Source organism: Schistocerca nitens, chromosome 2 (assembly GCF_023898315.1).
Source record: "Schistocerca nitens isolate TAMUIC-IGC-003100 chromosome 2, iqSchNite1.1, whole genome shotgun sequence".
Taxonomy (NCBI): Eukaryota; Metazoa; Arthropoda; class Insecta; order Orthoptera; family Acrididae; genus Schistocerca; species Schistocerca nitens.
Genome location: NC_064615.1, coordinates 1,004,681,954 through 1,004,706,046, shown reverse-complemented (window position 1 = coordinate 1,004,706,046; position 24,093 = coordinate 1,004,681,954). Strand labels below are relative to the sequence as shown.

At 39.2% G+C, this 24,093-nt stretch overlaps 1 protein-coding gene across 1 annotated transcript in view; it reads right to left on the bottom strand.

Moving 5' to 3' along the window:
- Positions 1 to 21,495, bottom strand: part of LOC126234767 (ER membrane protein complex subunit 5) — a 62,653-nt gene extending 41,158 nt beyond the window's left edge. The window contains exon 1 of the mRNA XM_049943515.1: positions 21,317 to 21,495. Within this exon, the coding sequence (XP_049799472.1) occupies positions 21,317 to 21,395 (79 nt within the window). The 5' untranslated portion in view covers positions 21,396 to 21,495. The remainder of the gene's footprint in view (positions 1 to 21,316) is intronic.
- Between the last annotated feature and the right edge of the window lie 2,598 nt (positions 21,496 to 24,093).

Here is a 24,093-nt window from a genome sequence, read left to right as displayed (position 1 = left end):
AGCTGGCGCTCAGCAGATGCTACCGAGTAAGAGCAGCACCAGATGCAAAAATCTTCAACGTACAATGCCAGGGTAACCAGAAGCCCAACAGAGGTCACAAGCCCATTGATGGCAATGAGGAAAAGTGTGACACTTAGCACAGAAACCTGTGGGATACCATTCTCCTGAATCTGAGGGGTGCTGAGTGAAGTGCCAACTCTAACCCGGAAGATCCAGTGGGATAAAAACTTGCACATAAAAATCAGAAGGGGACCCCAGAAGCGCCAGTCATGGAGGATAACTAAAACGTGATGGTGCCAAGCCATGTCACACACCTTATGTTGGTCAAAGAAGACCACAACAAGGTGTTGGCGATGAGTAAAAGCCTGTTCAATGGCTGATTCCATGAGTAAATTGTCAGTTGGAGATCGCCCTGTCCGGAAGCCACACTGATACAGGGAAAAAGGCCCCGAGATTCGAGTACCCAACATAATCTGAAGCTGATCATCCTTTCAAGCAGTTTACAAATTACATTTGTCAGGCTAACTTGGTGGTAGCTGTCTAGAGACATTGGTTTTTTCCTGGGCTTAAGGTCAGGGATAATTACACTGTCTGGCCATTATGACGGAAAAGCACCTTTGAGTCAAATATGGTTGAAGATTTGATAACCTGTTGCCTCTGGGGTATGTCCAAGTGTTGGATCATATGGTTGTGGATGAAATCCAGGCCTGAAGTGTCGAAATCATAGTGTGGTTCCAATGTTTCCTATGGTTGTGCATCATATTAATTCTCCTGCCGCCAATCGCATCAAGCAATGTGCTGGTTTAGCTCTTGTTTGTGAAAGGATCCACTATATCGCCATCAATTAGATTTTGTTTCTAAGGAATTATTTCAGCTTCATTTAATGATGGCGTCTAATGTTTCTGAATTTTCTTGGGATTGGATGGACTGTGCCTCTTGGTCGCAGTCTTACTGGGAATTTCAATCTGTAACTGCTCGTCATTCGGTGAAGTTTGAACGTTTCCTTGGCTCAGTGTCTAATTCTAATTCTCGACATTCTGTGATCAATCTCTTGATCACACGGAGAAAACGTTTGACAATGCAGCTTTGTCTGTGCTGGGGAAAGGTTCGAACTTTGCACCGACGCCTAAGACTTTGTCGGTCACTGATTTTAGTAGTTCTTATCGAACAGGCTGTTTATAAACTACCTTCCGAAGCTGCGGAAGAGGTTAGGGGGGAAGCTTGTTGTGTGCTGACTGGGGCCCGTCCATCCAAGTGTAACATTATAGCAGCTGAGGTGGCTGCTTTACATTCACTTAGAATGGATCCTGATATTGTTATTTTACCTGCGGACAAGGGAAACGCCACCGTTTTGTTGAACAAGCACGATTACATTCAAAAGATGCAGTGTCTACTTTCTGATTCGGCATATCGCAAAATCGGTGCTGACCCTACTAAGTGTTTTGAGAGAAAGACAAATAACCTCCTGAAGAAAAGTTCTTTGTCACAGGAGACTATCAAGAGTCTTAATTCTTATTGTGCTGTACCACCTAGATTACATGGCCTCCCTAAGGTCCATAAAGAGGCTGTCCCGTTGAGGCCTATTGTTTCTAATATTGGTGCTCCGACATATTGTGTAGCTAAACATCTTGCTAGTTTGTTGCGCCCACTAGTAGGTAGGTTTGAACACCACATAAAGAACTCTGCAGATTTCTTACGTCGATTGCAGGGACTGCGTTTGAATGATTCTGATATTTTAGTCAGTTTTGATGTGGTTTCTCTTCTCACTCGCGTTCCTCTCTCTGATTCGTTGCAGCTAATTGAGGTTAAGTTTGGTGTCGAGTTAACAAATTAGTTTCGACATGTGCTGACCTTCACTTACTTTTTATTCAATGGTCAGTACTACGAACAGACTGATGGAGTTGCAATGGGAAGCCCATTGTCACCTATTGTGGCCAATTTGTTTATGGAGGACTTTGAGGAACGTGCATTGAAGTCAGCGACCCTGAAACCTGCGTGTTTTTTCAGATATGTAGACGATACTTTTGTTGTTTGGCCTCATGGTAGTGAGAATTTAAACCGTTTTGGAACATCTGAATCCAATCCACCCGAATATTCAGTTCACTATGGAGATGGAAAAGAATGGATGCCTTCCCTTTCTTGATGTGTTGGTCAAAAGGAAGACCGATGGTACATTGGTACATTCTGTTTATAGGAAGCCTACCCACACTGACTTGTATCTGTGAGCTGACAGTTGTCACCATCCAGCTCAGCGTGAAGGAGTACTTCGCACCTTGGTTCACAGGGCCCACATTATCTCAGATCCTGAAAGTTTGGCAGCTGAGCTATAACATCTCGAAGTCACCTTTCATCAGAATGGTTATAGTGAGAGGCAGCTCAAAAGTGTGTTGCGCCATCAGCCTTCTGTGCAATGGGTGAGTGACGATAGCAACGAAGTGGCACCTAAGTCTACGTCCTTTTTGCCTTATGCAGGAAGCGTTTCCAACAGGATTGGCCATATTTTGCGGAAATATGATGGGAAATGTGTTTTTCGACCACCTTCTAAGATTAAGGCCCTGTTGGCATCCGTAAAAGATGATCTTGGTTTGCGTAAGGCTGGGGTCTATCGTATTCCTTGCAGTTGTGGCATGTCATATATTGGTCAGACCATCAGGACTGTGGAAGACCGGTGTATTGAACATAAGTGTCACACACGCTTACAAGAGACGAGCAAATCTGCTATTGCAGAACATTGCCTTGACACCGGTCATCCTACGGAATACAACAACATGGAGATTCTGGCTTGCACGTCCAGCTATTGGGATAGTGTTATTAAGGAAGCTGTTGAAATCAGACTATCAAGCAAGCTTATTAACAGAGATAGTGGATTTTGTTTAAATGCTGCTTGGAATCCGGCTATGTCTCTCATCAAAAAACAGAGGGACAGAATTACTGCTACCTCACTTGTTGATTAATAGTAACTATCAATATTTCTGATGTTGGTTATCTTTGTTTGTGTTGACACATGTTCTGTGTGTGGTGTCTTCCTTGTTTCTCCTCTGTGAACCGAGGTATTAAATTTGCTTGCACATTTCTTCTTCCCTGCATTTGTGCCTTGAGAATGGCAGTGTGTGCTCCTGTCGAAATATTGGCGGTTTTCGGCGAAGTCAACCGGCAGCAAACCCATAAGTTATTTGTACAGCTGTAATTTTTCCCGAGGGCATGCAGCTTTACTGTATGGTTAAATGATGATGGCATCTTCTCAGGTAAAATATTCTGGATGTAAAATACACACCCAGTTGGATCTCCGGGCAGAGGACGTCATTATCAGGAGAAAGAAAAGTGGCATTCTACAGATCGGAGTGTGGAATGTCAGATCCCTTAAACCAACAGGTAGGTTAGAAAATTTAAAAAGGGAAATGGATAGGTTAAAGTTAGATTTAGTGAAAATCAGTGAAGTTCAGCGGCAGGAGAAACAAGACTTCTGGTCAGGTGAATACAGGTTTATAAATACAAAATTAAATAAGGGTAAAGCTCGAGTAGCTTTAATAATGGAAGAAAAAAATTGGAGTGCAAGGAAGCTACTATGAACAGCATAGTGAACACATTATTGTTGCCAAGATAGACATGAAGCCCACACCACCCACTGTAGCACAAGTTTATATGCCAATTAGCTCCGCAGATGAAGAGATTGATGAAATGTATGATGAGATACAAGAAATTATTCAGATAGTGAAGGGAGGCGAAAATTTAATAGTCATGGGGAACTGGAATTTGATAGTAGGAAAAGGAAGAGAAGGGGATAAGGAATGAAAGAGGAAATCACCTGGTAGAATTTTGCACAGAGTGTAACTTAATCATATCTAACACTTGGTTCAAGAATCATGAAAGAAGGTTGTATACGTGGAAGAGGCCTGGAGACTCTGGAAGGTTTCAGATAGATTATATAATGATAAGACAGAGATTTAGGAACCAGGTTTTTAAACTGTAAGACATTTCCAGGGACAGGTGTGGACTCTGACCACTATCTACTGGTTATGAACTGTAGATTAAAATTGAAGAAACTGCAAAAAGGAGGGAATTTAAGGAGATGGGACCTGGATAAACTCAAAGAACCAGAGCTTGTAGAGAGTTACAGAAAGAGCTTTAGGTAATGATTGACAAGAATGGGGGAAAGAAAAAGAATGGGTAGCTTTGAGAGATGAAATAGTGAAGGCAGCAGAGGATCAAGTAGTTAAAAAGACGAGTGATAGTAGAAATCCTTGGGTAACAGAAGAAATACTGAATTTAATTGATGAAAGGAGAAAATATAAAAATGCAGTAAATGAAGCAGGTCAAAAGGAATACAAACATCTCAAAAATGAGATTGACAGGATGTGAAAAATGGCTAAGCAGGGATGGCTAGAGAACAAATGTAAGGATGTAGAGGCATATATCACTAGGGGTACGATAGATACAGCCTACACGAAAATTATAGAGACCTTTGGAGAGAAGAGAAACACTTGTATGAATATCAAGAGCTCAAATGGAAAACCGGTTCAAAGCAAAGAAGGCAAAGCAGAAAGGTGGAAGGAGTATATAGAGGCTCTATATAAGGGCGATGTGCTTGAGGAGAGTATTAGGGAAATGGAAGAGGACGTAGATGAAGATGAAAAGGGAGATATGATACTGCGTGAAGAATTTGACAAGGCACTGAAAGACCTAAGTCTAAACAAGGCCCCGGCAGTAGCCAACATTCCATTAGAGCTACTGATAGCCTTGGGAGAGTCAGCCCTGACAAAACTCTACCATCTGGTGAGCAAGATGTACGAGACATGCGAAATACCCTCAGACTTCAAGAATATAATAATTCCAATTCCAAAGAAAGCAGGTGTTGACAGATGTGGAAATTACCATACTATCAGTTTAATAAGTCACGGCTGCAAAATACTAACACGAATTCTTTACAGACGAATGGAATAACTAGTAGAAGCCGACCTCGGGGGAGATCAGCTGGGCTAGAACACTTGAGGCAATACTGACCCTACGACTAATCTTAGAACATAGATTAAGGTGAGGTAAACCTACATTTCTGGCATTTGGAGACTTAGAGAAAGCTTTTTACAATGTTGACTGGAATACTCTCTTCCAAATTTTGAGGGTGGCAGGAGTCAAATACAGGGAGTGAAAGGCTATTTACAATTTGTTCAGAAACCAGATGGCAGTTATAAGAGTCAAGAGGCATGAAAGGGAAGCAGTGATTGGGAAGGGAGTGAGACAGGGTTGTAGCCTAACCTCGATTTTATTCAATCTGTATATTGAGCAAGCAGTAAAGGAAACAAAAGAAAAATTCGGAGTAAGAATTAAAATCCATGGAGAAGAGATAAAACTTTGAGGTTTGCCAATGACATTGTAATTCTGTCAGAGGCAGCGAAGGACCTGTAAGAGCAGTGGAACAGAATGGACAGTGTCTTGAAAGGAGGACATAAGATGGACATCAACAAAAGCAAAACGAAGATAATGGAATGTGGTCGAATTAAATCCGATGATGCTGAGGGAATTAGATTAGGAAATGAGACACTAAAAGTAGTAGATGAGTTTTGCTATTTGGGGAGCAAAATAACTGGTGATGTTGGAAGTAGAGAGGATATAAAATGTAGACTGGCAATGGCAAGGAAAGTGTTTCTGAAGAAGAGAAATATGCTAACATCAAATATAGACTTAAGTGTCAGGAAGCCGTTTCTGAAAGTATTTGTATGGAGTGCAGCCATGTATGGAAGTGAAACATTGACAATAAACAGTTTAGACAAGAAGAGAACATAAGCTTTCGAAATGTGGTGCTAGAGAAGAGTGCTGGAGATTAGATCGGTAGATAATGTAACTAATGAGAAGATAATGAACAGAATTGGGGAGAAGAGGAATTTATGGTACAATTGATGGAATTTGTGGCACAACTTAACTAGAAGAAGGGATCAGTTGGTAGGACATGTTCTGAGGCATCAAGGGATCACCAGTTTAGTATTGGAGGGCAGCATGGTGGGTAAAAATTGTAGAGGGAGACCAAGAGATGAATACACTAGGCAGATTCAGAAGGATGCAGGTTGCAGTAGGTACATGGAGAGGATAGAGTAGCATGGAGAGCTGCACCAAACCAGTCTCTGGACTGGAGACCACAACACAAACAACACACAACACACGAAGCAACAGATGCATTTATACTCCATCCCATCACTTAACAGCTTGAAATCACTTAACAGCTATGAACTCAGGGGGCAAAAATTATCTAATAAGCTTCCACAAGCTCTACAAAATTTACCAGAATGAGCATTCAACAAACACTACACGACTAGTTAGTAGCCCACTTATTTTATGACATAAAGGAATTTAGCAACTCGCCCATTTAGGATCAGACAGACGTAACTACATTTTTGCCGCTTTTGAGTTGTTGGTACCATAAGGTACAAGAAATCAAGGCCTACATTACAATCAAACAAGCATAACTCTATCTTATGTGGTTTCCATTTTAGTTGTTAACGTATATACATTTTACAAAAAAAAGTAAGAATCAAACAGACGGAAGAGCTGATCCGTCTTTAGACCACTGGACGCAGTGTTAATTTGTGAAACAGAACAGCTCTTACGTTTCTCTGATCCTAACAGAACTGTTAGAAGTTGCTTTTCCTGCTACTTCTCTTTAGAAGCATTGTCGCTGTCGCTGTGTGACAACAATGAAATGCTACTTCCTGGAAAGAAAGATAAATATTGTTTCAGTTGTGAATGGGTTTACAAGAAAGTAGGAGCGCTATGAAATCCAGAGGAAGAAGGATGGTTCAAATGTGCCTCAAGAAGGAACAGAATTTAATGGAATCTTATTAGAAACTGTTTCTTAGTGTATATATTTCGGTAGTAAGTACTATAATAATAATAATAGTAATTATTATTATTGTTATTACAGCTGTTGTCATTATTATTATTATTATTGCTATTACTGCTGTTGTCATTATTATTATTATTATTATTATTATTATTATTATTATTATTATTGTTATTATTATTATTGATAATATTCATAACTGAGGAAAAACGTGATGTGGAGATGGTCAGGACATTCATTGGTTCAGATACAGATGATGATCCTTCTTATGAACTGGACAACACTAAAGATTCTGGCGAGTAGCCACATAATTACTAGACACTATACCAATTCCAGTTAATTTCCTTTTCCCATCCTCTGAATACCAGTCATGTTATTGTTACAGACAGCAGTACTGAACATGGAACATCTCTTGTAAAGAATGTCACAAAAACTGATGAGGATGCAACTAATGCACAAATAAATCATCACCATCAGGAAGGGGAGACTGCAGATGACAATACTGGTACTGAGAATAGTAACAAAACAAAAAAAATGAAAAAGGGTAGCGGTTAAAGAGGAATGGAAAAGAAATCAAAGAAAAATCAATCGACAGCATGGTAGGGCGTATATTTCTACGAAGAATTCCGAAGTTCTGCAAGAAATGTGAAACCAAAAGATTGCTCTAAATGTCCACGACAGTGCACCAGTAAGTTTACTAAGCAAGACAGACAAAATATCCGTAGAGCCTATTGGGGTCTTGGGTCAGTTGAGCTACAAAGGCAGTACCTAAATAAGTTAGTGGAACAAGAAGAGAAATGAAGTGTGAGGACAAAATTGGATAACTCACGGAGGAAGAGGACCAAGAAATTCTATCTAATAAAGGGATCTGATAAGATTCAAGTGTGTATGCAGTTTTTTCTCAAGACATTTGACATTTTTGAAACCTTTGTAAGAAATACTATTAAAAAAAGAGAGATGAACATCATGTAATTGAGAAAGAGCAAAGAGGATGTCATGAGCCAGGTATAAAGAGATCCGAAGAAAGTAAAGAGGCTATAAGGAAACACAGTGTTTTCCTGCCCTTCCTTCTCATTACAAGAGGAACGAGTGTACAGCAGATTATTTACCTGCTGATGAGTATTAAGATAATGTATGAATTACATCGGGAACAACACTATGAGGAAGGACAGATAGTCAAGAAATTATGGCTGTATAGGGAGATATTCACAAAGGAATTTAATCTGAAATTCCACCGGCGATGAAAAGATATGTGTGATAAATGTTTAAAGTTTTCACACCTTTCGACTGAGAAAAAGGAAGGCAAAGATTTTAAAAGGGATCAGGAAGAGCATCTGAAAAGGAAAGAAATGACACGGGAATTTAAGAACATTAAGAAAGAAAGTGCCAGAAAAGGCGAATCTTTGCTAGCTGAATTTGACTTACAAGTTGTGCTTTGCTGCCCTGAAGTGAATGCAAAGGCAGTATTCTATAAAAGAATGCTCTCCGTGTGCAAACTCACAGTTCTTAATGTAGGAGACAACAAAACCGACTGCTAAATGTGGAACGAGACAACAGCAAAAAGGGGGTCCATAGAGGTGGCTTCATATTTGCGGTATTTTTTGAAAAATCATGCATAAGGATAACCGATAAACTTGTTTACTGATACATGTGGGGACCAGAACAGGAATGCCAACAAGAGCACTATGTTTTTGCATGCAGTAAATACAATGGACATTCCAACTATCGACCAATGCTTTTTTGAGCCAGGACCCACACAAATGGAAGTAGACTCAGTGCATGCGAGCATCAAAAGATAAAGTAAACATGTGGATGTTTTCAATCCCATTGGCTGGTATACAACTGTAAAAATGATTTCCAACAAGTACAGAGTAACAGAAATGGACAACACTCAAATTTTAGATTTCAACCGGCTTCAGAAGAAAATATTCAGAGTAGGAAAACTGCTGAGAATGGAGAAACTGTAAAATGGCTTAAGATTCTTTGGGTGCAATATAGTTAAGATCAGTCTGACATGTTTTTCAAGCATTCCAACGATGATCTTGACTTTCAAGTTTTGCACACCAAGAAAAGACCTGCCTACGAAATTCTTCGAATTCAGGACCTGAAGACAATACTCTGTGCCTAGCATATGAGAGTCCTCTCTGCACAAGTAAAGAAAAGAAAAAAGATCTTTTAGATTTATGTAACAAGGGTATTATACCTCCCAGGTATCACACATTATATCAAGGACTCAATGCTGCTAATGATTCAGAAAATGAGGAAAACATGGAGGAATCACAGGAATAGACTTCGTGTTTATTTTCTGGTTTTGCCTCCTTTATTATTGTTGCTAGTTCATCACCCTAGCTATTTCATGTAAACCACTAATTTTGGTTCATTTAAATGTCTGTGTTGTATTATTTTTGAAACAGCATTCCATGAACAGAAAAACAGGTCTGAGGGAACACTGTGTTTTGTTAAAATGATTTTTCTTATGTTTGTTATGTGAAGATTAGAAAACAAGAATATCATTTCTGTTACCTGTAAATTGTTATTGTTGTGGTCTTCAGTCCTGAGACTGGTTTGATGCAGCTCTCCATGCTACTCTATCCTGTGCAAGCTTCTTCATCTCCCAGTACCTGCTGCAACCTGCATCCTTCTGAATCTGCTTAGTGTATTCATCTCTTGGTCTCCCTCTATGATTTTTACCCACCACGCTGCCCTCCAATGCTAAATTTGTGATTCCTTGATGCCTCAGAACATGTCCTACCAACCAATTCTGCCTTCTAGCCAAGTTGTACCACAAACTCCTCTTCTCCCCAATTCTGTTCAATACTTCTTCATTAGTTATGTGATCTACCCATCTAATCTTCATCATTCTTCTGTAGCACCACATTTTGAAAGCTTCTATTCTCTTCTTGTCCAAACTATTTATCGTTCATGTTTCACTTCCATACATGGCCACACTCCACACAAATACTTTCAGAAACGACTTCCTGACACTTAAATCTATACTCGATGTTAACAAATTTATCTCCTTCAGAAACGCTTTCCTTGCCATTGCCAGTCTACATTTTATATCCTCTCTACTTCAACCATCAGTTATTTTGCGCCCCAAATAGCAAAACTCATTTACTACTTTAAGCGTCTCATTTCCTAATCTAATTCCCTCAGCATCACCCAACTTAATTCGACTACATTCCATTATCCTCGTTTTGCTTTTGTTGATGTTCATCTTATATCCTCCTTTCAAGACACTGTCCATTCCATTCAAATGCTCTTCTAAGTCCTTTGCTGTCTCTGACAGAATTACAATGTCATCGGCGAACCTCAAAGTTTTTATTTCTTCTCCATGGATTTTAATACCTACTCTGAATTTTTCTTTTGTTTCCTTTACTGCTTGCTCAATATTCAGATTGAATAACATCGGGGAGAGGCTACAACCCTGTCTCACTCCCTTCCCAACCACTGCTCCCCTTTCATGCCCCTCGACTCTTATAACTGCCATCTGGTTTCTTTACAAATTGTAAATAGTCTTTCGCTCCGTGTATTTTACCCTTGCTTCCTTTAGAATTTGAAAGAGAGTATTCCAGTCCACATTGTCAAAAACTTTCTCTAAGTCTACAAATGCTAGAAACATAGGTTTGCCTTTCCTTAATCTATTTTCTAAGATAAGTCATAGGGCCAGTATTGCCACACGTGTTCCAACATTTCTACGGAATCCAAATTATTCATTGTAATTCAATGAAACTGCAGAAAAATAATGCAAAGTGAAAATAATAATGGCTTTTATGTATTCCCCATCATAAACTGTTGATAAACATCCTGGAAAACAGTTCTCTTGCCTATAGTTCTCATAGAAAGCACTGACACACATTCCCATAACTCGTTCCGCGTGAACTGTATTTATAAATACATTAATAACACAACTGCAGTAATCTTTAATATCATATTATCGCTTAAAGCTGCATATTATTTGTTTGTCATTTATATGTCATACAGCACCAGCCATTTATAAGTTAAGGATCGGACAAATGTAACTGCATGCATAATTTCATTAAATATTTCATTAGTGTCAATCGAGTCACTAAAATATGTAATACCTAGTAGAAAACAACAGTCAATGAAGTATACTTCTTATTTACCATCGGAAGGTTTGTGAAAAGCTATTAGAAAATACTCAGTTTTTCAGACAAAACTTTTAAATCGAATTATCTCAAAACACTGTTTTTGTAGTTATGTTTCTTTGATCCTAAATGGGTGAACTGTAACATGAAACTGTAATGTTAATAACTAGCTTGTTGCTTCTTTCAATTATCAACTGTATTATGTTATGTGTGTGACGTCTATCACCCCTAATGTCTTTGGGTCAGGCTCGGTACATTATAGTGACAGTCAGAGATGGTCAAGACGACCTGCCTTGCTCACACAGTTTTAATGAAGCTCGCAAAATGGAACAATGGTCCTATACCGCTTGAACCTGAGACTTGGATATTTTTGTGACCAGCTAGGGTGTGGCGAGCTGGGAATTGAGAATTTTATGGTTCCCCTAAATGTGTCAGGGCTGCACTACAAGTCAGAGGCTGCTACCTGAGTGGCTGACTGTGTAGAGTGCAGAACTTTTCTTTTTTCTTTTTTACTATGTGCCTCTCCATACAATTTAGCTGTAGGAGACCCCAAAACATTAGTGTAAGACCAGATAAACTCTCCCCCCCCCCCCACCCCCACCCACAAAGAGATGAAAGAATTAAAAATTCAGTGATCAACTGCCAAATCTTTCACAACACAGGCCCAGAATGTGAAGCAATTCTAAAAAACAATTGAAGTCATGCAGTACTAGATACAGAAATTTACCTAAAACTTGAATTTGACAGCTGTGAGATATTTATGGTAAGCCTAAGTCTATCTCAAAAAAATAGGCTAACTGTAAATTGAGGTGATGTATTTATTGCAATAGGAAAAAAACTCAGATCCACAAAGACGCAAAACTGAAGCAGCATGTGACGCTAATTAGCTAAGACTCATTATCAAGGATGGATATAAACTTACACATAATTGGGTCCTACTGACCACTGGACTCAACCCAGATGTAATCAAAAACTTTTGAGAAACTTGCAACTCACTAATTTATATGTCCCCAAATCATACTGACATCAATGGAGAACACTTTAATCATCCAACGAATTACAGTTTTGTAACTGGTGGGTATGACAACATCCTCTGAAAATTACCTGGAATATATAGTTTGGAAGCTGGCTCATAATGGAATTATGTTATATATTTGGTAACAAAAATATGTAATCTCTTTGATGATGTCCTTGTTGAAACTGCTACCACTGATCATAACACAGTTGCTATAACAGTGATTACTGAAGTACAAAAGGCACTTACAACCAATGTAAAGATTTACGCGTTCAATAACCTACATAAAGAGGTAGTCTTATCACATTTCAAAGATAACTTGAAACATTTATCTTATGCCAGGACAATTTAAACGAATGCTGGCTTAAGTTTACAAGGGTAGTTGATGAAGGAGTGGACAGATATGTACCGATTAGCCTGTGACTAACAGAACTCCCCATGGTATACAGTCATGGTAAAGAAACTTCCAAGGAAACAATGACTACCACTTAATAAATGTAAAACAAAACATATAGCTGTAGATAGGGGCACGCTGAATGAAATGCCAAGTCACTGTTAAGAGAGGAAAGATATTTCACAAAACACAAAGCAATTCTGGTCGTATGTAAAGACTGTCAATGGCACCAAAATTAATATACAGGCGCATATGGATGACACAGGAACCAAAACTGACTAAACTAATGAAAAAACACAATAGTTCAAATTAGTTTTTGTTCCTGGCATAGTCCATATCAATTCAGGCAGGCTAGGAAAAGATCTTACCTTCATAGTTTCGGATATTATCGAATTCAGCATATGTTAAAATGAAGGTCTACGTAAAGAACACTTATTTTTTTGTTTTTTCCAAAAAAAATTCTGCTCCGAAATACAGCCCTCCAAAGATGACACTGCGCATACCATTTTAAAGATGCGAATTTTGGAAAAAATTTTAAAAATCTTAATCTCTGGAACAGTTCTTTTTTTAAAAAAAAATTTGAAAGGTAATTGCTTTGTGATTACAAAGAAATCCTCCATTTGGGCTTATCTGCCAAAGTTCTTTTGCTATATGGTTCCAAACTTTTTTAATTTTTTTATTTTTGTATTAGTACCACACAGTTCTACATACCCTGAAAAGAAGAGCTTCCACTTTTATGTTGAATAGGTTATAAAACAATTGAAATTTTTGCCAGAAATAAAACCTGTTTTATTACCACATTATCAAATAACAGGCTCATAAAAATCAAAACTTAGACTTATTTAACATAATTTTAGTTTCGAAAGATGAGTACGAGACTCATTTTCCAAGCATTTTAAATGGTTTCAAAATGTATGTGAAAAGTCCAAAGACTTAAAGGTTTCAATTTATACAACTCCTGTCAATGAACTAAAATTGCGTTCCACTGCTTCAGTATCTTCTGCTGATATAGAGTGATGCCTTCCTGCTGATCCAATAGGAACTGGAGCACTTACAATCTTCATAACATCGTGAACAGGAAGTGAGGACATATTGCATTGTTGCTGCCCTTCAGCTGGAAATCTACATCCAGCAGCTGGTCCATGTGGTAGCATAAAGTTCACTACAATTTTGTTTAACTCATAACTGGTGTCTATAATCTCTGCAATCCACCAATCACAGTCATACACAAACACCAAAAACATCCCCCATCTCAGGTTGTTAATCTGAATATTATCCTGCTGTTTCTGAGGTGTTGGCCAAACAAATGAAATTTCTTCTTGCTTGCTCTTGAAAGTGCGTGCAAAAGGAGTTCGCCCATCACTTTGAGTCCAAAAATGTGTCTTCTGAATTCCTTTCACAGTAGTTCATTTGGACTATTCTTTTTTTCTGCTCACGGAATTCTTCGATTACCTCTATGGACAAAAGAATGAGGAAAGTGGATGTATAAGATTTCATGACTCTCGTAAAATTCTCAGCATTTTGAATCACAGCTGTATTCATGTACCTCTTCACTTTCACAATTTTTTGACCTTCAACTGTTACAGTTATAGTGTCTTTTTTTGTTGGCACTCTGGCGAGAACAGTCCCACTTACCTTCCAGATAAAATGACTACTATTTGAACTAGAGCTACTTCTACAGGATGACCATAATAGGGATTTGGTCTTCCAAAGACTCCTTCTACAGTTCTCACATTTCTTGATTTGTCTACCATGTACTTTGATACTGATTGAATGTGGTTCAAAATTGTTTTCTTTGAAAATGTCTCTGGAATAATGGTTAAAACTTGCACCTTTTCACTGTAGAATGTAGAATATTGAACAGCTGAAGTGATATTTGTGAAAAATTCCTTGCAAGAAGTGCACGAGTGCTTTGGTTCATTTTCTTCTGAAGATAGAATTTCTGCTTTGAAGAGTGTGGTCAGTTTTGCTGTAGTGTATTCATCCATAGCTTTAGTAATTTCTCTGCACTTTCTTGATGCATAGAGCTTATGACTTGACTTCACTCACCACAGTTTCTTAACAGGGCTAATACCTACCTACATAATTGACTGATTCAGGGTATTTAATTCTTCCTCTATTGATGCAAAATCTGCATCATCTGCACCATGGGAGGCTTCACCTTGTTCAGATACCATCATTGTTGTTCTTCTGTCAAAACATTTAGAACACAAAAAGCCATCACTGGAAACATCTTCACTTTGAAACTGAGTCTTCATATGAGAACATTTATACCCAACCTGAACAAAGTCTGTTTTTTGTTTGTCTTATATATCACTCTTTTATGGATATGAACTCTCCTGTGGCCCAATTCAGATGACATTTCAAACAGTCCTTTTCACAAAACACACTGCAACTGTGTTAACTGGCAAATTCCTCAGAAAAACACAGAACTCACTGGATGGTCTCCGATTTCTTTAAGGCCTCTTCAGTAAACAAATTAGCACTGAACAACTAAAATACAGAAACCTGCAAAGAACAACCACAACAAAGAAACTAGAACAAAGGGTAAGAAATATCTGCACCCTTGAAAATGAAAAGAAATAACTGTAATGAAGAAAGCAATAAGAAATAATGCAACAAAGCCTATAGAAATAAACACTGTAACAAAGAAATTAGTAAGACACAACTTCAGTGGAGACATTCATCAGACTTGAAAGTTAAAGAAAAGGGATTTTTTAAAATAAAACCTGTCCAACTTAAAAGCTCTCTTTCACAGAGAATATAGTACTACATGCTACTAATCAACATGTTGTTGTTGTTGTTGTCTTCAGTCCTGAGACTGGTTTGATGCAGCTCTCCATGCTACTCTATCCTGTGCAAGCTTTTTCATCTCCCAGTACCTACTGCAACCTACATCCTTCTGAATCTGCTTAGTGTATTCATCTCTTGGTCTCCCTCTATGATTTTTACCCTCCACGCTGCCCTCCAATGCTAAATTTGTGATCCCTTGATGCCTCAAAACATGTCCTACCAACCGATCCCTTCTTCTAGTCAAGTTGTGCCACAAACGCTTCTTCTCCCCAATCCTATTCAATACCTCCTCATTAGTTACGTGACCTACCCACCTTATCTTCAGCATTCTTCTGTAGCACCACATTTCGAAAGCTTCTATTCTCTTCTTGTCCAAACTGGTTATCGTCCATGTTTCACTTCCATACATGGCTACACTCCATACAAATACTTTCAGAAACGACTTCCTGACACTTAAATCTATACTCGATGTTAACAAATTTCTCTTCTTCAGAAACGATTTCCTTGCCATTGCCAGTCTACATTTTATATCCTCTCTACTTCGACCATCATCAGTTATTTTGCTCCCTAAATAGCAAAACTCCTTTACTACTTTAAGTGTCTCATTTCCTAATCTAATCCCCTCAGCATCACCCGATTTAATTTGACTACATTCCATTATCCTCGTTTTGCTTTGGTTGATGTTCATCTTATATCCTCCTTTCAAGACACTGTCCATTCCGTTCAACTGCTCTTCCAAGTCCTTTGCTGTCTCTGACAGAATTACAATGTCATCGGCGAACCTCAAAGTTTTTACTTCTTCTCCAAGGATTTTAATACCTACTCCGAATTTTTCTTTTGTTTCCTTTACTGCTTGCTCAATATACAGATTGAATAACATCGGAGAGAGGCTACAACCCTGTCTCACTCCTTTCCCAACCACTGCTTCCCTTTCATGCCCCTCGACTCTTATAACTGCCATCTGGTTTCTGTACAAATTGTAAATAGCCTTTCCCTCCATGTATTTTACCCCTGCCACCTTCAGAATTTGAAAGAGGGTATTCCAGTCAACATTGTCAAAAGCTTTCTCTAAGTCTACAAATGCTAGAAACGTAGGTTTGCCTTTTCTTAATCTTTCTTCTAAGATAAGTCGTAAGGTTAGTATTGCCTCACGTGTTCCAACATTTCTACGGAATCCAAACTGATCTTCCCCGAGGTCCGCTTCTACCAGTTTTTCCATTCGTCTGTAAAGAATTCGTGTTAGTATTTTGCAGCTGTACTTATTAAACTGATAGTTCGGTAATTTTCACATCTGTCAACACCTGCTTTCTTTGGGATTGGAATTATTATATTCTTCTTGAAGTCTGTGGGTATTTCGCCTGTCTCATACATCTTGCTCACCAGATGGTAGAGTTTTGTCATGACTGGCTCTCCCAAGGCCATCAGTAGTTCTAATGGAATGTTGTCTACTCCCGGGGCCTTGTTTCGACTCAGGTCTTTCAGTGCTCTGTCAAACTCTTCACGCAGTATCTTATCTCCCATTTCATCTTCATCTACATCCTCTTCCATTTCCATAATATTGTCCTCAAGTACATTGCCCTTGTATAAACCCTCTATATACTCCTTCCACCTTTCCGCCTTCCCTTCTTTGCTTAGAATTGGGTTGCCATCTGAGCTCCTGATATTCATACAAGTGGTTCTCTTCTCTCCAAAGGTCTCTCTAATTTTCCTGTAGGCAGTATCTATCTTACCCCTAGTGAGACAAGCCTCTACATTCTTACATTTGTCCTCTAGCCATCTCTGCTTAGCCATTTTGCACTTCCTGTCAATCTCATTTTTGAGACGTTTGTATTCCTTTTTGGCTGCTTCATTTACTGCATTTTTATATTTTCTCCTTTCATCAATTAAATTCAATATTTCTTCTGTTACCCAAGGATTTCTACTAGCCCTCGTCTTTTTACCTACTTGATCCTCTGCTGCCTTCACTACTTCATCCCTCAGAGCTACCCATTCTTCTTCTACTGTATTTCTTTCCTCCATTCCTGTCAATTGTTCCCTTTTGCTCTCCCTGAAACTCTCTACAACCTCTGGTTCTTTCAGTTTATCCAGGTCCCATCTCCTTAAATTCCCACCTTTTTGCAGTTTCTTCACTTTCAATCTGCAGTTCATAACCAATAGATTGTGGTCAGAATCCACATCTGCCCCTGGAAATGTCTTACAATTTAAAACCTGGTTCCTAAATCTCTGTCTTACCATTATATAATCTATCTGATACCTTTTAGTATCTCCAGGATTCTTCCAGGTATACAACCTTCCTTTATGATTCTTGAACCAAGTGTTAGCTATGATTAAGTTATGCTCTGTGCAAAATTCTACAAGGCGGCTTCCTCTTCCATTTCTTCCCCCCAATCCATATTCACCTACTATGTTTCCTTTTCTCCCTTTTCCTACTGACAAATTCCAGTCACCCATGACTATTAAATTTTCGTCTCCCTTCACTACCTGAATAATTTCTTTTATCTCGTCATACATTTCATCAATTTCTTCATCATCTGCAGAGCTAGTTGGCATATAAACTTGTACTACTGTAGTAGGCATGGGATTTGTGTCTATCTTGGTCATAATAATGTGTTCACTATGCTGTTTGTAGTAGCTAACCCGCACTCCTATTTTTTTATTCATTATTAAACCTACTCCTGCATTACCCCTATTTGATTTTGTATTTATAACCCTGTAATCACCTGACCAAAAGTCTTGTTCCTCCTGCCACCGAACTTCACTAACTCCCACTATATCTAACTTTAACCTATCCATTTCCCTTTTTAAATTTTCTAACCTACCTGCCCGATTAAGGGATCTGACATTCCACGCTCCGATCCGTAGAATGCCAGTTTTCTTTCTCCTGATAACGACGTCCTCTTAAACTTAAACTTAAAAGCTCTCTTTCACAGAGAATATAGTACTACATGCTACTAATCAACATAAAAAATCTAATTTTTCTGGATCATTGGTATTTTTGGAAAAAAAAAATTTCTGTAAATTATAAAAAAAAATTCAAAAAGTGACAGTAAAAGAACTTTGACAGATATGTCCAAATGGAGGATACCATTGTAATTATAAAGCAATTATCCTTCAAAGAAAAAAAAACTCCAACAAAATATCTACAACTGTTACAGAGATACAGCATCATTTTAAATTTTTTTACAAATCTCGGATCTTCAAAATGGTGTTCGCAGTGTCATCTTTGGAGACCTGCATCTAGGTGCAAGGTTTTTTTTTTTTTTTTTTTTTTTTTTTGAGAAAATAAAAAAAAAGTCTTTCTTACTTGCTCCTAAATTTTAACATATGCTAAATTCAATAACCTGAGACTATGAAGGTAACCCCTTTGCCAGAAGTGAGATGGATTACACCTCCTTTATAACAGTGAAGAAGAAGTGCCCAAGTTAAATACTAAAACAAGTGCAAAAATAGGTAAATATGTAGGCCTAACATAGATTTTAGTGCCAGTAGTGTTGAGAAACAGTTTGAATTGCTAAAATTAAACAAGGCTCCAGCGAGCAAAGAAATCTTCATCAGATTCTACACATAAACTGTGCTTACAAAAATGGTAGCAAAAGTGAACCATAAAGCAATGTGTTATAGGTTCTTGGAACATAATCTGAGCTCAAACATAATTAGGTATTTTGAACAGAATGACACTCTTCATGCCAGCCAACAAGAATTCTGAAAACCTGAATCATATGAAACCCAAATTCCTCACAGGACATTCTGAAAGCCATGTATCAAGGCAATAAGCAAGATTCAGTATTTCTTTAGTTCCAAAAAGCATTTCATTTAATACTACTCCAAAAGCTATTACCAAAAGTACAGTCATATAGGGCCAAGAGTACAATCATATCGGGTATCAAGCAAAACTATGACGGGTTTAAGGATGTTTTGGGTGGAGCACAAACCATGTAACCTTGCATGTGTAGACATCAACAAAAGTATAAGTAATTTCTGGTGTGCCTAAAGTGTTTTGGGACCCTTCTAACTGTGTTGTATATTAATTACCTGGAATTTTCCATGACAAAGTGCTATCTAAGAAAAGCTGCATAAATATCCAAGTAGATCTTGAACAATTTCAAATGGGACAAAGACTGATAACTTGCTTTAAACGTTGGGAAATGTAAAACTGTGTGTTTCATAAAACAGAAAATTTGAATCCAACAATTACAATGCCGAGGAATCACAACTGGCATTAATTTCTGATCTTAATACCTGATTATAAGAACTTGCAGGGATATGAAATGCAATGATCTCATTAGCTCAATCATAGATAAAGCAGATGGCAGGATTCACTTCATTGAGAGGATTCTAGAAAAATGCACTTTACTAAGAAGACAGCAATACACTAATGCATCTGGTCTTACGATATTGCTCAGGAGTGTGGGACTCTCATCAAATAGACGTAACAAGGGATATGGAATGTATTCAAAGGGCAGCACAAGTGGTCACAGTTTTCTCTAGCTTATGAGAGCGGATCACTGAAATGCTGAAACTTGATATTCCACAAAAGCCTGCATATAAAGTTTCAAGAACAAGTATTAAGTGAACAACTTTAGAATATACTTCAGCTCCCTATGCATTGCTTGTATAGGGACTGTGAAGACAAGATTAGGCTAATTACATCCACACAGTGGCATTTAAGCAGATATTCCTCCCTTGCTCCTTACGTGAAAGGAGGAAAACCTAAGTACACTCTGTCATGCACTTCACAGCAATTTGCTGAGTATGTAAGTAGATGTAGACTCTTTTAGGGATGGAGACACACTCATGACCATACAAAAGCCACATTACTTTTACCTTCATTTTATAGATGGTGTTACACAGTGATTACCTGTGGTCAAACTAGTAACGAGTTAGAGCTTTTCAATAAAAAATACGCTAAGTCATCTGGAGTGTGCAGAAAATCCTTTGCACAGTATACATAAAGGCTAGTGACACTGTTAGCAAACTTCATAGCTAATAGTCAGATTTTACTTCCATGGCAGAATCACATAGGCCTAGCTATATTTAACAGAGTGCCAATGCAGACAAGTTTACGACAGAGCAAACATCACATGTATTTTTTTAAGGGAGTATGGCTGGATGAACTGTTAAGGTGGGGAAAATACGCACAACAGTTAAACAAAAAATACGTCAGTATCTACTCAGTACTTGCACACAGCATGTTATGGTATGGCATAGCATAGCGTTTTGAGGGAATACCAGTCTGCCTACTTCAAAAGACAGCTATTACAAAAATTGGAGGATCATACTTAGAGAATCAAGTAAGTATTTCTTCAAGGAATTTAAAATGAGGAAGTCTAACACCTAAATACACTTGTGAAAGTATATGTTTTCTGAAGATACATCAGGAATGCTCAGTGTTAAACAGTCAAGTCTATAGCTATGAAGCAAGAAATAGGGGCGATTTTCATAGGCCTAGTGCAATACATAGGCCTGCAAGAGTCATGTATTGAAAAAGTACCCTTTATCAAACAATAATCCTATTTAGTGCATTACCAACGATATGGTGATCGGAATTCCACACATTCAAAACAAAGAACTCGAGCAAAACGTAAATAATCAGCAGCATTTATAGCACTGTGAATACGTGAATCATCAGCACTAAAAGTGCGGCAGCTTATTTTCTTTGTTAAGCTAATTGAAGAACTCATTTTTTAAAATTATAGTTGTATTTGGCCACCCTCGAAAAACTTCTTTTACTTTGCTAATTTGTGATCTCAACTGTGATGCGTCTCGCTTAATGTTGTTTATACGCCTACGAATATTTTATCAGGTAACATAAAATATAGTTATAAAATTGCTTCGTGTACTATTTTATCAAGCAACAGTAACATAAAATTATAAAGTTACTTCGCGCAATATCTGCTACAACAGATCCTACATCAATATATATTATAAGATACAACGCTGCTAATAAATCGAATTGAACTGATCTGAAACGACTCAAGTCAAAATCCAGAAACTATCTAAGGTATTATTATTTTATTTACAAGCAACAAGGTCAAAATTTTACAATTTACGAAATACTCTCCTGAAAATAAAACAATAATGGCCCATCAAAACATTATTTAAATTCCTGTCGCTTTCGCAGTAATATAATCAATGAAGAACTTCAAATAATGCAGATGTAGATTCCTACTCACGTTGTGCAGCAGAGTACGCCGCATGTAATAACGATAACAATCCAAACGAAAGAATTAATTTGTGTGTTAATGATGCCATATTGTAATATCACTTCCAACTCTCCCCGATATTGTAACCTTAGACCTTACTATTATGTGTACACTACACAACTTTTGCAGACGACAACATAAACAATGATCTTCCACGGTAGGCAACATTGAAAAGCCAAAACTTACAGCGATTTGATTTGAGGGAAAAATAATTTTATTCATTTATTTACCTTTGTATTTGGCTTTCGACGCTGTAGCACAAAAAGCAATCTAAATTTTCAGTACAAAATGCGTATTATACGTGGCTTAAATATTAAAAATGGATTTAAGTTAATGTAATGTATACAATAAATCATGCGAGGTTTAAAAATATTTGGAAAGCATTGAAACTATTTGTGTCAGCTATCTGTCAGGAAACGTTTTATTCTTATTAGCTGTAATCGTCTAATCAATGCGTTTGAGATACAGTAGGCCTGCTGCACACCGCACACAGCAGAGCAGAGGCACGGCAGTGCAGAGCCTCCACAGATCAGCGCATCTCACTCCTGCTATCGCGCAGCAAAGCGCTCCCAGTTTGAAAAGAAACGGCAATTTTACATCTATCTTGCAGCTGTTGACGGGAAACATCTTACACTGAGAAAACTTCTGCTATCTGACTCCTCTTATTTCAGCTATAAACAGAGGTCCGTCACAGGACCTCTCGTATTCCTTATTTGTGTCAACGATCTTGACTGTAACAACCACTTGTTACAATTTTCTGATAACGCCACCCATTTTGCGAAAGGAAAAGCTGCTGCACAAGCTCAGCAAGCTCTTTGGAAACATCAGAGAATGATTCATCAATAGTAAAATGAGAATGAACGAAGAAGAAACACAACATCTGAAACGTTGGATACCACAATAATGTGGAGGCTGTCAAACTGCTGGGATTCATGAATGACAGCAAACTATTAATGGATGAGCACACAGTGTGTGTATGAATGCTACAGCTCTCCTGTGTAATGCCGTCTGAAGAGACTAAAAGGTGTATTAACTGACCCACACCTTACGAAAGTGTATTATGCACTATTTGATAGCCACATACGTTATGGTCTACTATTTTGGGGACACTCCAAGTTGCAAGGGTTTATTAATGCTACAAAAGAAAGCCATCAAAATCGTTGCACCAAGCAAAAGACTGGAGCACTGCAAGGCTATATTCACACGCTTAGAAATAACGACAATCTTCCGCCAGTACATGTTTTTAGGTGTCACCAGCGGGAAAAAAAACCCAAGTGGTTTTCAGCATGAGACAAGATACACATAATCATGACATCTGCAGCGAGGGGAACGTTGATATACCAAGATGTCGACTGTTTGGAACACAAGATAGTTTTCCAATGGTCGCTCTGAAAACGTTCAACTCATTGTCCTGAGAAGTGCAAAATACACTCCTGGAAATGGAAAAAAGAACACATTGACACCGGTGTGTCAGACCCACCATACTTGCTCCGGACACTGCGAGAGGGCTGTACAAGCAATGATCACAGGCACGGCACAGCGGACACACCAGGAACCGCGGTGATGGCCGTCGAATGGCGCTAGCTGCGCAGCATTTGTGCACCGCCGCCGTCAGTGTCAGCCAGTTTGCCGTGGCATACGGAGCTCCATCGCAGTCTTTAACACTGGTAGCATGCCGCGACAGCGTGGACGTGAACCATATGTGCAGTTGACGGACTTTGAGCGAGGGCGTATAGTAGGCATGCGGGAGGCCGGGTGGACGTACCGCCGAATTGCTCAACACGTGGGGCGTGAGGTCTCCACAGTACATCGATGTTGTCGCCAGTGGTCGGCGGAAGGTGCACGCGCCCGTCGACCTGGGACCGGACCGCAGCGACGCACGGATGCACGCCAAGACCGTAGGATCCTACGCAGTGCCGTAGGGGACCGCACCGCCACTTCCCAGCAAATTAGGGACACTGTTGCTCCTGGGGTATCGGCGAGGACCATTCGAAACCGTCTCCATGAAGCTGGGCTACGGTCCCGCACACCGTTAGGCCGTCTTCCGCTCACGCCCCAACATCGTGCAGCCCGCCTCCAGTGGTGTCGCGACAGGCGTGAATGGAGGGACGAATGGAGACGTGTCGTCTTCAGCGATGAGAGTCGCTTCTGCCTTGGTGCCAATGATGGTCGTATGCGTGTTTGGCGCCGTGCAGGTGAGCGCCACAATCAGGACTGCATAAGACCGAGGCACACAGGGCCAACACCCGGCATCATGGTGTGGGGAGCGGTCTCCTACACTGGCCGTACACCACTGGTGATCGTCGAGGGGACACTGAATAGTGCACGGTACATCCAAACTGTCATCGAACCCATCGTTCTACCATTCCTAGACCGGCAAGGGAACTTGCTGTTCCAACAGGACAATGCACGTCCGCATGTATCCCGTGCCACCCAACGTGCTCTAGAAGGTGTAAGTCAACTACCCTGGCCAGCAAGATCTCCGGATCTGTCCCCCATTGAGCATGTTTGGGACTGGATGAAGCGTCGTCTCACGCGGTCTGCACGTCCAGCACGAACGCTGGTCCAACTGAGGCGCCAGGTGGAAATGGCATGGCAAGCCGTTCCACAGGACTACATCCAGCATCTCTATGATCGTCTCCATGGGAGAATAGCAGCCTGCATTGCTGCGAAAGGTGGATATACACTGTACTAGTGCCGACATTGTGCATGCTCTGTTGCCTGTGTCTATGTGCCTGTGGTTCTGT